The sequence below is a fragment of the Trachurus japonicus genome, chromosome 4 (assembly GCF_045865225.1).
Source record: "Trachurus japonicus isolate A0001 chromosome 4, Traja_1.0".
NCBI classification, from domain to species: domain Eukaryota; kingdom Metazoa; phylum Chordata; class Actinopteri; order Carangiformes; family Carangidae; genus Trachurus; species Trachurus japonicus.
The window spans coordinates 13,244,735-13,259,184 of NC_140910.1; the positions used below are offsets into that span (position 1 = coordinate 13,244,735).

General features: G+C 43.0%; 2 protein-coding genes across 3 annotated transcripts in view; both read left to right on the forward strand.

The window, feature by feature from the left end:
* Window positions 1–156: 156 nt before the first annotated feature.
* Window positions 157–12,583, forward strand: edem3 (ER degradation enhancer, mannosidase alpha-like 3). 2 transcript variants are annotated; one of them, XM_085774066.1, is made up of 21 exons: window positions 157–1,371; window positions 1,469–1,514; window positions 1,809–1,909; window positions 2,035–2,074; window positions 2,415–2,527; window positions 2,660–2,813; window positions 3,478–3,612; window positions 4,924–5,029; window positions 5,377–5,474; window positions 5,780–5,905; window positions 5,997–6,080; window positions 6,319–6,402; window positions 6,820–6,944; window positions 7,671–7,842; window positions 7,941–8,086; window positions 8,185–8,329; window positions 8,457–8,648; window positions 8,937–9,102; window positions 9,574–9,759; window positions 10,170–10,217; window positions 11,289–12,583. In XM_085774066.1, the coding sequence occupies exons 1-21, from the start codon at window positions 1,244–1,246 to the stop codon at window positions 11,669–11,671; spliced, it is 2,778 nt and encodes a 925-aa protein (XP_085630192.1). In that variant the 5' UTR covers window positions 157–1,243; the 3' UTR covers window positions 11,672–12,583. The 2 variants fall into 2 exon arrangements, with proteins under 2 accessions (XP_085630192.1, XP_085630193.1); XM_085774067.1 differs by lacking the exon at window positions 10,170–10,217 and having other exon boundaries at window positions 197–1,371.
* A 970-nt stretch (window positions 12,584–13,553) lies between these two features.
* Window positions 13,554–14,450, forward strand: part of LOC146988578 (uncharacterized protein C1orf21 homolog) — a 28,597-nt gene continuing 27,700 nt past the window's right edge. The window contains exon 1 of the mRNA XM_085774082.1: window positions 13,554–13,668. The gene's annotated coding sequence lies outside the window, so the exon portion shown is untranslated. The remainder of the gene's footprint in view (window positions 13,669–14,450) is intronic.

Sequence of the window (14,450 nt, forward strand, 5' to 3'; positions counted from 1 at the left end):
AAAAAGCTGTATAGCTATTAGTCGTTCTTGTTGCTATGTGATATGTTTATTATAGTAGGATTATGGCCATAGATAAAGTTCCATATGCACATCCCAGAGAAAGGGATGGCAAATTGATGCCTGACAGACTAAACTCAGGACGTAAACACTCGCTTATCCAGGAAGCGGATGTAGTTGACGTTTTTCATCGTAGATAGCATCCGGTTTTTCGAGGCTAGCAACCTTGGCGAAATACTAGCTTCCGGCGAAATTATCTACTTTACACCCCGAACGACAGACAACACAGCTCGACCAGGTCCTCTGCTCAACAATGGACGTGTTTTTTGTCAATTTCTTCTCGTGTTCTCGGTCTGTCCGGAGGCACCGACTCGGCTAGTTAGCATAGCCGGCTAACTGGTCGGTTAAAGCCCTGACAAGTGCTCGGCTTCTTGTCTTGACTAAGAGGACGGAGGAAAATTATCAACGGGAGGAAAATAATTAACTTTTTTTAAAATTTATCTAAAAAGCTTCACCACAGACACACCACACTGAGAGCCGGAGCTGGTGTGACCGGGAGCCTCCCAGGGCTGATGGCTTGACTTTAATTTTAGTTGGCAGTAGAGTCGGTGAAGTAAGTAAACGATCCGAGCACTGAGGTTATAAATACATTAAGAACAAAGAAGACAGGAAGCGCTGATTACTTCGGTTATATATTGAAGATGACAATAATAACGTTACTGTTCCCGAACGACTGCACCTGTAACGTAACATAATTAGTTCGCGTGATTAATTTGACGTAACGAGTTTGCTTTGAGGCAGAGCTACATGTGACGTTAGTGGTTTACCTGTCAACGTGTCACACGTCCTGTTTACAGCAGGTCCGGGTGACAGCCTGGAAAGCAAACAGGTGTGATAGAGCAACCCGCTGGCAGCACTTGGAGCGACTTTTGCACGGCAGCTATTGTCTGATGCATCTCCCAGATCTATCTAATTACTTAAAATAACATTCCCACAAAAGGTCACTCCTGGACTCACAGTCTTGTTTTTGGAGAGGAAGACAGATGGAGTCTCAGTGGGAAAGTTTGAGGAACACACAAGGTTTTTCTCGTGTGGCTATTTGTAATCACTGATGATGAGATATAACATAAATGGGATGGTGTAGGTCGGTGTATGTTTCTTTGGAGTGCTTTTGTTATATGACTTTGCTCGGTCAGCAGCACAGTAGTGATGACTAGATATTTGCTCAGAGCCGGACTGTAGTTGTATGCATATTGCGATACTGCGATCTTGCCCATCTACAACAATGGCACCTGTACTGTTCTTACTGGCGCTGTTTGGAGCATCGTGCAGCCTTGGACAGGCCATGTCACGGGAGGAGAAGCAGAGGTTGAGGTGAGTTGAGGACATCTCCCAGCACTTTTGGAGTATATGACGTGAGGAGATGTTAACACATGGTGACTGGTGTCTGATTTCTGTCTCTCCACCTAAGGAACCAAGTGGTTGAGATGTTTGACCATGCATATCAGAACTACATGGTAAGTGCTTTGATGTGCTTTAAAATAAGTATGTCATAAATACATACATACCAGTATATAATATGTCACATTATTTTTGGTAATCTGTAAATATGGAACAATAACTACACTTAACTGATGTTTTGGTGGATTTTTCAAATATCAGTCCCAATAAATATTTAATCCGGCTTTGAAAGTGCTTACATGTTGGGATAACTCACAATCATCTATATTTTAAGATGACTGAGGTCTAATCAGTTAGCCACTGAAATATAAAGAGTGAGTGACTAAAATGAGTTTGTTTGTGTGTCTTAGGACCATGCATATCCAGCAGATGAGCTGATGCCTCTAACGTGTAGAGGAAGAGTACGAGGGCTTGAACCCAGTCGAGGTGACATAGACGACGCATTGGGAAAGTGAGTGCCATAACTACACTGAGATGAATTAGATGAATAATGAGAATAATGTGGGTCAAAACCACACACACACACACATCTGATCAAGCTCTTTTCTCACTTGTGCTATTATCTGTCCCTGCAAGGTTTTCTCTGACCCTCATCGATACTCTGGATACTCTGGTGGTGAGTATCAGCTTTGTGTGGTTCTGACACTTGGCTGTTTCACAGTAGTTCTTTTGTAGGTAATTTAAGACTGCATGTAAAAGCCTTTAACAAGTGAGTGGTATGCACATTATATGGCAAAACGATCTTTTTAATCATAATGATGATATTTTGTCTGTGTGAGCCTTTTATAGAGATAGATGTCAGTGTTACTAGTTAAAAATTAACAAGGGCTGTAATTAAACATTTCTGGGAGCAGTTTTGTGAACAGCGCCCAATGTATTTTATTCCACTTTTAGACTGTGAAATGGTGCATAATTGAGCCTCATTTTTATGATCATGTTCTATTTCTCATCACCAGCTTTTGAATAAGACGACGGAGTTTGAGGCTGCAGTGAGGAGAGTGCTGTCAGACGTGAGGCTGGACAATGACATCGTAGTGTCAGTTTTTGAAACCAACATTCGAGTCCTTGGGTAAGACTGAATATGACTGTCGCACAACACAATGATATTTTTTAAATCTGATAAACAGAACAGCCAAAGGACAGAAGAAATCAGTTTGTTTCTGTTGATTCCTCATTGCATTTTGTTTGTGTGTGTGTTCAGAGGTCTGTTAGGAGGCCACTCCATGGCTGTGATGCTGAAGGAGGGAGGTCAGCACATGCAGTGGTATCAGGACGAGCTCCTGCACATGGCCAAAGACCTGGGTCTCCGCCTGCTGCCGGCCTTCAACACCAGCAGTGGCCTGCCTTACCCCCGGGTGAGACAGACACACGGATATTTAAATACACTGTATACTGTCTAGTTAGTCCAGCCTCCTGTTTTATATTGGCCTCATGATTTTCTTTCCAAAGGTAGGGCTGTGTTGCTAATATATGCAATATATACTGCCAATATATGTAGAATACTTTATCAGGTAATCTTTAAATGAAAACTATTCTCCTGATAGGAAACTAGTAATGGCTCCTTTACCTGAAATTATAAAACCTGTGTAGCTATAGCACTTGCTTAGTTATAAGAGTCAGTGAAGACCAAAGTCTGTTGCGAAGTGTTTCCTGGACTCAGTATATTGAAAAAAGTAGAAACATATTACTCACCACAATATTCAGTTTTATCAAAGTTGTTATTAAATATTTCCTGTCACATATGCCCCATTAAAAGACATTTGGAGTTTATTATACTCACACTTCCTGTGCTGCAGTGTGACAAATTGTTATCTACTTTTGCTCGCAGCATCCTTTCAGATCATGGCTACATATTTCCATTTTCTGCTCCACCGCTCTGCTCGCAGCTGTCACAGCTTTCAGACGCAGACGTTTTCACGGCTGACTAGTTTTCATGCACAATCTCTTGCAAACCAAATGTGTGTCTATAAACGGATTTTCATTTTTTTTTTTTAATGTTTTATTTTTCCTGCTTGACAGGTGAACTTGAAACACGGTGTCAGGGGTCCTGAGACGAGAACAGGCACAGAAACAGACACTTGCACTGCGTGTGCAGGAACCATCATCCTGGAGTTTGCTGCCTTAAGTCGCTTCACTGGAGATCCTGTGTTTGAGGTGATACATCACATGTTCAAATCTTCCAATGCCTACATTAATGTGTTGTAATTGAACATTTACCTCATTGCAACTATGGGAACACATTCATCCTGATATCATACAGAGGCAATCTATCTTAGTCAACATTTCTGAAGATATTTTAATTATGTTTTCATTATCTAAAACTGTTCCATTACAAAAAGATTAACTCCTTGTTGTGCTTGCAAATAGTTGCTGTGCTGACACCTAAACATATTTACCTCTCACCACCGTCAAAGAGCTGTTAAGTTGTTGCCATTGGCTGTTTGAACAGACATGTATCAGCTCTGAACAAACCCATCCTACAAGTGGCTTATCGCTTCCTTTATCTGCAATCCAGGTCACAGTTTGTTATTTTGTTATTGCTCTGTGCCATGACAGCTGTGGCCAGAGGCGTTATCTTTTGTTTTCCTTCTCTTTATTTCTTTGTGCTCATGCTGTATCATCTGACACCCTGGTGTTCTCCCTAAATAACTGTGAAAATATGTAGCCTTGCCAATGTTTTGTCTCATCCATGTCTTATAAGATCTTCGTTAGTTGGGTCAGCATTTTACCTGAAGCAGCGACATGGAATTCAGCCATTGTTGCATTTATTTACATATTTAGTTTTCCCATTGTTAAATATCTGCCATGTATTCTGTGATAAATGCCTCTTAATGTGGAGTCTGATCAGATCAAGATCAATAAATGCACACAGAAGGATTTACAAAGGCATATAACGGCTATAAGACACAAGACATTTTTCAGTGCACAAAAACAAATTGTCATTCCATAGAAGTTAATCTACACATAAATTAATTCACCAAAATTCCCAATGCACCCACAAATATTAGTTGTTTAAAATGTGCATAATGGAAACTTACATATAGGTATTTAATTTTTTTAATTGTTGTTCCATTTATATACAAACTGCTCTGCATTTAACTGCTTGTAGTTTGTTGAACCTGAACTTTGATATGGGTTTTTTGAGACTTCCCTTACATGTCTGGAGTCACAAATGCATTGCAATAACTAGGTATTTGTGAATATGTAAACCTTTTTTTGCCTTTGTCTTCTTTTACTCCAGTTATTTACTAGAAAGTTAGACATTTTATGGTATTTGCTAAAAGTTAGATATTTTGCTGTGTTAACTTATTAGACTTTGGGACTGGTTCATTTCCTGGCAGCATCAAACTACTGAATAAGCACTGAGTCACTCACTGTAATCATTCTAACAGAGTACAGCTACTGCAGATCGATTTTTACCTTTTTTTTTTAATCAATGATGCACCCTTCCTCTAATTCACACAGGCCCATGCCCGGAGAGCCCTGGACTTTCTGTGGGAGAAAAGACAGAGGAACAGCAATCTGGTGGGAACTACCATCAACATCCACTCTGGAGAGTGGGTGCGAAGAGGTGAGGGAAAGAGGCCTGATAGGGTCTGAGGAGGATGAAAGAGGGAGGTAGAATGACATGAGTGAGTGAGCAGTGGGAGGAGGCAGTGAAAGAAAAGCAGGGGAGATGAAGAGGTGAGACAGGGATGAAAGACAGAGAGGTGGAGGAATGGGGGAGGAGAGTGGATTGATGAGGAGACAAGAACATGGGGGAAGTGAAAATTAAGAGTACAGCTACAATCCCTCTGTCTCTGTGGGAGAGGATTTGGCTTTGCAGGGAGCAAGAGGGTGAAAACACTGCAGCATTTGTTAATCACCTGATTTTTATCGTCGTATAAAGTGATGTAAAGTGTGATTGTGTCTGTCCAGACAGTGGAGTCGGAGCGGGAATTGACTCATACTATGAATACCTACTGAAGGCCTACATCCTCTTGGGAGATGACCTGTTTTTGCAGCGGTTCAATATTGTGAGGACACACAAACACACACACACACACACACACACACACACACACACACACACACACACACACACACACACACACACACACACACACACACACACACACACACACACTTGCCAGAGTAATTTGATGCCTCTCTCTGTCTTCATAATAGCATTTTGTCCGAGGCGTTTCTCTGACCTAAACCAGCCTTCTGGTTTTCCATTTGTGCCTGTCAGGATTCTGTGTACTCCTCCAGCACACAAGTTGGCATTTAGATATTTTTTTAAACATCATACTCAGTACCACTACATGTTTGTCCCATGCAGCACTATGCATCTATAATGAAGTACATTAGCCAGCCTCCTCTGCTGCTGGATGTCCACATCCACAAACCTCTACTTCCCGCTCGCACCTGGATGGACTCTCTGCTGGCCTTCTTCCCTGGACTTCAGGTCAGACTGGATCATGTGAAATAAGCCTTTTACTGTCTTCATAGAGTCTTGTGACATGTCTGTAATGTTGTATGAATTGTGTATGTCCCAGGTATTGAAGGGAGATATCCGTCCTGCGATCGAGACTCATGAGATGTTGTACCAAGTGACCAAGAAACACAACTTCCTCCCGGAGGTATTCTATCTCTCTGTGTGTCTGACTTAAACATCTCATACTCTGTCTGCGCCACAAAGAATACTTGATGTCACCGAATTAGAGTCTAATTATCACATATTGCTGGCTAAAGGTGGTTTGAAGTGAAGCATCCTGCATTTCATGCAACGCAGCTACACTTTAGCTCGGTTGGTCTGTTTTAATTACAATGCTCTGAATGGTGCTCTGACCCTTTTCGTCCTTCCCCGTCTGTCCCCAGGCCTTCACTACTGATTTCAGGGTACATTGGGCCCAACACCCCCTGAGGCCTGAGTTTGCAGAGAGCACCTATTTTCTTTACAAGGTAATTTATCAAGGAAGCTTGACATTCAGCAATGCAGGTGTGCTCTTTTCATTGCCACGGTGGCGAGGTAAGCGTCTCTTATCATGCACCAGTTTATGTTAAATGTTGTCAGCTTTCTGCTCGATGTCAAGTTTCTGATGTTTGAGTAAACTCTGTAAAAAAAAGTGCATCAGTCCTCACTCACAAAGCTTTGGAGACACTACCTGCATTTCTGGCCCTCTGAGCTGTCTCCAGCATGCAGACCACTAATTTGTGCTCATAATTATCACATAATAATCTGCTGCCTCTGGCTTTATGGTGTCATTATAACAAAGGATGATAGGTAAAACACTGAGAATTACATCTTTGAGTCTGAGCAGATTCCACTGTAGCCCAGTTAATGTACTGTCCCCTACTACTGTTCTCTCCTTCTCCCAGGCCACAGGAGACCCTTACTACCTGGAGGCAGGTCGCACAATCCTGGACAACCTCAATCGCTTTGCTCGTGTTCCCTGCGGCTTTGCTGCAATGAAGGACGTGCGCACTGGGAGCCACGAGGACCGGTGAGAATATAGAAGAACATTTTCCAATGATTTATATGAAGATATACTTTTAAACAGCAAATCTAGACACCATTTTAGACAGGCATTACATACTGTACTATCAGCTGTATATACCCTAGTAATACATGAAGTGGAAGGAAGGAATAGTCAAACAGTTACTTTAACAATCATTGGATACAAAACAACATATTTAAACAATCTTTGTGTTAGTAATTGAGGCCAATTAAAACAGAATTTCTAAGACTGATATTGACGTTTAAGGCCCAAGGTTTTAATTTTGTTATTGAACAGGCTAAATTGTGAAACCAAACAATTTACAGTAACGCAACAACATTTTAAAAATTACAATTATAAAAAGCTGTGTTTAACTTTAAATTTCATCAAGAAAAACTTGATGAGACAACAGTTCATAACACAAGTGAAGTTCATGCCATCACAGCAATTTGGTCCATAATTAAATCAAAAACTAGTACGTTTTGTGACTTTATACACAAATCAAAAAGAATTTGGGTCAAATAAACAAAAATGCAGCTTATCTTCCAAAATGCCTAAAGGTATGTCCACAATACCTAATAGATAATAATAATGATAATAAAAATAGAAATATCATCCTCCTGCTCTTAAGTCAGGCTGTACTTAGTGATTCCTATATTGATAATTTAATGAATATACAGATACTGTTTCAACAGTGACCTCTTTGTCTGACACCTCTTTTCTTCTTCTCAGAATGGACTCGTTCTTCCTTGCTGAGATGTTCAAATACCTGTTCCTGTTGTTTGCGGACGCAGAGGATCTACCTTTTGACGTGGAGGACTACGTCTTCACAACCGAGGCACACCTGCTGCCTCTGTCTCTTTCCGCAGCCCCTCACTCCTCATCAGTCTCCTCAAATAGAACGGTAATTGAAATGATACAATTATCATTCAAGTCTGACATATAGATGAAAGCTTACATGCACTGCAGTAAATAACAAAAACTGTCGTACATGTACTTCAGTCAGAGGAGGAGCTGGACGACTCTAACTTTGACTGGACCTGCCCTAACACCCGTCTCCTGTTTCCGGACCCCGCCTTCCCTCGTAACCTGAGAGAACCAATCCGTAGTGCTGTGGACAAGAGCTGCCCTCGTCCTGCTCCACACAGGTACACTATATAAACACATAATTTTATTATTTATGTGCTCTCCCTAAAGTCTTTTTTTTTTAACTTAATGGTCTTCACTCTCTTCTGCCAACTTTCAGGGAACCTGGTATGGGTCGTCCTCCACTTAGGGCGCAGGACTTCATGGCAAACAACCCTGAACATTTAGAGCTGTTGAGGAGGATGGGAGTCAGTCTCATCCACCTAAAAGATGGCAGAGTGCAGCTGGTCCAACATGCAACACAGGTACAACAATTTAACATCTTGTTTTTGTAATTGGCTAGTTGTCATAAAAAAAACCTTTAATTTAGACTCATTTAGTTTCTGAAGAGATTGTCTAATTCTCCCCTCCCTCTGCCACACACACACCTAGGCGGTGAGTGCAGTAGCAGCAGAGGACGGCGTACGTTTCATGCAGGAGATGATGGAGCTATCCAGCCAGCAGCAGAAGGAGCAGCTGCCTCCCAGGGCCATTCAAATCGTCTCACATCCATTCTTTGGCAGAGTGGTGCTGACCGCCGGCCCAGCGCAGTTTGGCACAGACCTGTCCAAAAGTTCCACAGGGGTGAGTGGGTTTTGCAGCTTTGCCAAAACTGCCAGGGTACAAAGGGGCACTTAAGTGTGCTCTTGTTTGTTTTTCCTAAGAGAGCCACTCACTCCTCCTTCTGTATTCTTAAGAGGGCTCTTGCTCTTACAGAACACTTTCCTAATTTAAACAGAGGGAAAGATGAGTTCTCGGTTTGAGCACCACAAGAGAACATGTGGGATTAGTCCGCAGCTGTGTATACCACATAATATTAAAGATGTTCCTTCGGTCTCAGTAATTCCGTGGCTTCTCTCCCCCTGTGTGCAGGTTCGAGGGTTTGTGACTGTGGCTGAACCCTATAGTGGCTGCTCTGAGATCACCAACGCCGAGTATGTCCAGGGCCACATCGCTCTTCTCCAGAGGGGTCAGTGCATGTTTGCAGAAAAGGCCCGACATATCCAGAAGGCTGGCGCCATCGGCGGCATAGTCATCGGTGAGTGCAAGCAGATAATGACGTGGACGATAACCACTCAGTGACTAGATTATCCTGTGATATATGGATTATCTCTAGAAGATGCGCTGTCCAGTGGGGCTCTGCACATCACGACTGAGTAATAAGGCAGAGCTTCATCAAGACTGACAACAATAGTCTTTCTCTCATTAAACTTACAGATTCTCTTACAATAGGTTATATCATACACTAGACAATATCAGCCAATAACAGTTAATACCTGGTCTTTCTGAAATTAATGTCTTTTTCTTGTTTTGTCTGACAAACAGTCCAAAACCAAAAGATATTGAGACTACAATTGTTCAAAACACTGAAAAATAGGAAAATCGTTTATTTTAGAAGTTGGGACCAGAAGGATTTCAATGATAAATTGCTTATCTATATCATGTCAGTCAATTAAATTGACTTCTATCTCTGACTGTCATCCTGTTGCTTCCTTCTCTGTCCCTCTAGATGACAACGAGGGAAGCAGCAGCGACACGGCTCCGTTGTTTCAGATGGCTGGGGACGGCCGCAACACAGATGACATCACCTTGCCTCTCCTCTTCCTCTTCCACAAAGAGGGCAACATCCTGATGGAGGCGCTGAAGGAGTACAGGGAGGTGGAGGTGCTGCTGAGCGACAAAGCCCGAGACAGAGGTGTGACATTACTCCCACATAATGCCTCTGTGATAGTTAGGGAGTTTTTCCTCTTTGTTCCACTTATCTCTGTTGATAAGATTCATCACTTCTGTGTGCTTGTGTCTCCCCGCTGACTAAGTCCCATTATGTGCTCGGCTTCGTAAAATAAAGATGAGGTGCAGGGATTCAGGCATTATTTGAAGTCTCGGAGATCATGACTCATTCCAAAGCCACCCACCAGCTGTGGTTATAATGGTGCATGGTGGAGATTTACACCCTTATCAATATTGCATCCTCATTATTTTCCTCCTTTCCCCATTTGCCAAATCCCCTCTATTCCCTGTGGTGGACTGTAACAGTGCCTTTCCTCTCCTCTCTTTCTTGGTTTCTTTTCTTTTTTTACAACCCTGTCCCCTTTGGATGAGCAGCAGCCATATTCAAAGGTAAACCTCTTCCTGGCAGCCTGATTGAGGACAGTAAGTATTCTCTTCTTCTCCTTCTTCCTTCGTCTACTGTAATACCAGTACTTTTTCCTTCCTCTTGACTTTATGCTTGTTTTCCCTCCTTGTATTAATACTTGTATATCCCTCCACTCGTCTCTTTCTCACTCTTCCCTTTAGTCACAGGACTGTGTTTGTGTTTGATTGAAAAGCTTAGTGCGGTGACAGTACTGTCATGTTATTTTCCCCCTCAGAGTTTAGGACACACACGACAGCTCTTTATGTCTTTTTTTTCTCGTAGCAGCAAACCAGGAGGCTGCTGATGTAGCAGGCAGATTTTCACCATTTCTACCAAGTGATACTTTATTTTTGCTCTAAATATTTCATAAATAATGCTAATTCAGTTAAATAAAGTCTATTATCATGATAAGTAACCAGGCTGTAGCTTCAAAACTGCATGCATAGAGCTGTTAGGAAACTGGGCACTATTCACCAGAACAGGTGCTCACCGAAAGAGATGCACAACTACAAATCCTGTGATTTATGGGAAGCCTCTGTAGCCACAGAGCCACCGAGACTCCATAATGACCAGATAGCATGTCTGAACCTAAATTATGCAAGCCTCGAAGTTACAGTCATTGCCTGTTGTCACTGCAGCAGTTAGGTGTATTCCTTGGACTGTATGAGAAAAAGCAAAAACCTGTTCCTGAACACAGCAGCTACATTTTTAGAAACTTAACAGATCAAGGAGACTTTTCTTTCCTTTTCTTACCACTTCTGTGCAAAGTTCACGATACAGGTTTTTTGCCAGATTTCTTTCCTCACTTGACTCTCAGTTTGGTTGTGCAGCTATGTGAAAAGACTTTATCCTGCGGGAAACATGACTCACCATCAGCATCATGCTGTTATGGTTGACAGCCTCTCGATGAAAACTGTTCTATTTTTGACCGCGAATGGCTACCAGGAGGCATGTTGTATGGATTACTGACTGAAGAGGAGGAAAAGGGCTTTGTGTGTGCGTGTAAGCGTGTGTGTATATGTGTGTGTGTCCTGCACATCTTTCTGCAAAGAGCTGCTCCGTCTCATGCCCCGGCTTCCTTTTTTCAGGTGTGGACGTGCAAGAAGAAGCGGGGGAGGACTGTTTAACCGAGGCCACGACTCCCACCTCCTTTGAGCCGACCACCCAATCACAAATGAGCACGATGGAGCTGGAAGAATCGGTTACAGAGGAGGTCACCCCATCGCAGGAGGCAACCCTTCGTGCAGATGAAGAAACAAGTCCTGCTGAAGACGTTAGTCCACCGGAAGAGGAAGCCAGTCCTGCAAAGGCAGAGTCTGATTTGGCTCAGCCTAAAGAGGAGAGAGACTCTGACAGCAGAGAGCAGCCCGAGGGCGACACGGACTCAAGTAGCCAATCAGTGGATGAACTGCTGGCTGATTGGCGGGAAGACTTGGAGGCTTTCCAGCAGATGGAGAAGGATGAGCTCTGACAGTCATCGGGTGTGACGTACCCTGTGACTGTGGTTTGATCCCGCCATGGGGAAGAGCCCCAGAGGGGGGGACGCATCTTCACACCAGCCTCAAAGTGATGAACACAAAGGAAGCTGGGGAGATGCCTCTCATGGCTGTTTTTTCTCTTGCCCTCTGTATACGGTACCATGTGCCAAGGCAACCAACATACTGTATCACTGGACCATAAGGAAAGTCCTTTTTTAGCCTGGTAGACGAAGGATGAGAGATCGGTGTTCTTACCTCACTTTCTCATGCAGTTTCTGTTGATCTGTCATAACAAAACCTAATGAACGGCATGGACCAGACTGTGTGTAACGGTGTCTGACTTTCCAGTCCAAATTACTTCTCGCATTGTTGTTCTCTATGCATTTTTGACTCCTTTTTGTTCAAATGATTGCTGGTTCAACAACTATGTTCTGACTAATTAATCCATTGACCAATTTTATTTAATTGTAATGATTATTTGTGACGATAAATTTTCTGTTTTTACGGTCTTGGACCTAATCATATGTATACACATTGATGTGAGTTAAAATACTTGATTCACGTGATGATCGGTGACATTAAATAAGCTGCAGGATCTTTTTATGGCTTTATGGTAGACAAACTCAACACCAAAATAATCTCTCTGGAGGTATATGAAGTCATCTGTCAGTGTAAATATGTATTAAGATATATTGACTGCAACAATATAGCACTGTTCGCTCAGGTTCTGGTTCTGGAGCAGACACACCCTCAGGAGCGTAGTGGGATGGACTACACACCCACAGATCACCACGGGAGGGCGCTATATGATCTGTCTGTTGATGCTGTAGCTGCTGACTGAATGAAAGGAGCAGAAAAAAAATGCCAATAAATGAACTCGAAATTAAATAAAAATTGAAGGGAAATGGGGAAGACTGACTTGATTCTTTGAGTTTGTGCTGTTTGGAGACAGATATTTGATTTAGATGTTGGAATTTAAGAAGAGATTTATCAATTTTGTTTGAGTTTATTTGGATGAAGGCGAGTTTAAATCCAAGAGAAATTTCCTCTGGCAGAACCTTGAGTGTTACACCTTTTTGTAATGCTGTAAATGCACAGACCATTGGAGCACATACACCTGTGGATTGTCAGTGGAAATTAAAAGAAAACTAAATTGTTGAGTAAAAGGTGAAGAATATATATATTGTTTTTTTTTTTACAGACACGTTTCTATAAAAAGCGGGCAGACACCCACATAAATTCGGTTGAGTCAACATGACTTAGATCTGTAATTGGAAAATACTTGGGGTGCACCATAGCATTACTGTCACACTGAAGGGTGTGGTAGACGCACTCACATCTTTTAATTAAGTTATATATAGCAATATCCGCTTACAATTAAATTCCTGCGTTAACTGAATTTAAAAAAAAAATTATCACCAGCAACATCTTCACAAGGAAAGAGGATAAAGTGTGCTGTGCATGAGTCCTATAGGAGTTATTTTATTATGCATTATTGATTTTTGGACATATAAGTAATATAGTTTTCATATTTCTGAAGTATTGTTTTAAGTAATGAGTTAAATTTGAATAACAGGCCACAAGTGGAATACTTTAGTAGTGGAGCTACTTGGTAACTTTCCATTGCTGGGTGAAAGTGATATTTTTATGATGATGGGGAGAAAGGGTAAAACAGAAAAAAAGAAAACACAGTAGGCTATCTCATGGTGGATCTCTTGTCAGTGCTGGCACCAAAATAAAGACGGCAGGCAGCCCCCTGCCTGGGTCCAACAGCAGTGATTGGTGAGTTGGTGGGGCACTCCTCAGCAAGATGGCTGCATTGCTGCGCGCAATAGTGGCATCCTGGTGAAATGACGCAAGCCACGGTTTACGTTCAGTCCTCGAGGCTCACAGCTCTCGAGTCTCCATAGCGCAGATCCCGCCCGACACACAGCCGGAAGACCCGACCGGCGATATCCTCCAGTGGACCGAGCGGAACCGGTTCATCTGAGTAAGTACCAGCGTGAATTAGTTTGTTAATTGTCTCCCGGAGGTGTCGTTACATCCAGCCTCTTCTCCCCCGAGAGAAAACCACGCTCCTGCCTGTGGTTTTCTTTCTCTCTTCGCTCCTGTCTTTTGTTGCTGTTTCCTGAGTGTGCCGTGATTACCCGGCGCTTTCCTTCCTGCACGCAGGGTTTCTTCGCAGCTGTCGATGTTTTGCTGCTGATTGGAGCCGAAACGCTAACGCAGCTTTATCTCAGCGTTTTTTTTTTTCTTTTTCTTTTCTTTTTAATTTCATCTGCCGGTAAAAACACAGACACGGGGCTCGAGAGGGAGAGGGAGAGGGATGTAGTGGAGCCCTACGTTTCTTATGATGAGTGTGTGAGATGTTGCCTGTTCGGCTTGGACAGCGTTGCCTCAGCGCTTTTCAAATTTTCCACACATCCTGGTTGGCTGTGGCTCTCCAGCCCCGTCCCGCTGCTGCTCAGGCCGGGTGGCTTCTGGAGAAACCCCCTCCTGGAGGGACCTGGGCTGCTGGCAGAGGCTCCGGGCCATTAACCTTTGTGGAAGTGAAACTATGGGTTGAAGCGCTTGTTGTCCTTCTGCCTTCCCCTGTGTGCATGTGTGTGTGTGTGTGTGTGTGGAAGTGGAGGGGGGGCGAACAAAGCGCCCAGTGTCTCCCTGTAGCGCAGCTGGACACAGCTGTTGAAGCCGAGCTGCAGCTCAAGCCCCCGGGGCAGGACAGAGCTCTGTGGCCGGGGCATGGGGCTGCTGCTGCTGCTGCTGCTGCTG

Coding starts and splice junctions, on each gene's coding strand:
- edem3 (XM_085774066.1), top strand. CDS start 1,244: ATGCATATTGCGATACTGCGATCTTGCCCATCTACAACAATGGCACCT. Junction 2,528..2,659: donor ACCAACATTCGAGTCCTTGG/GTAAGACTGAAT, acceptor GTGTGTGTTCAG/AGGTCTGTTAGGAGGCCACT. Junction 5,906..5,996: donor CCTTCTTCCCTGGACTTCAG/GTCAGACTGGAT, acceptor TGTATGTCCCAG/GTATTGAAGGGAGATATCCG.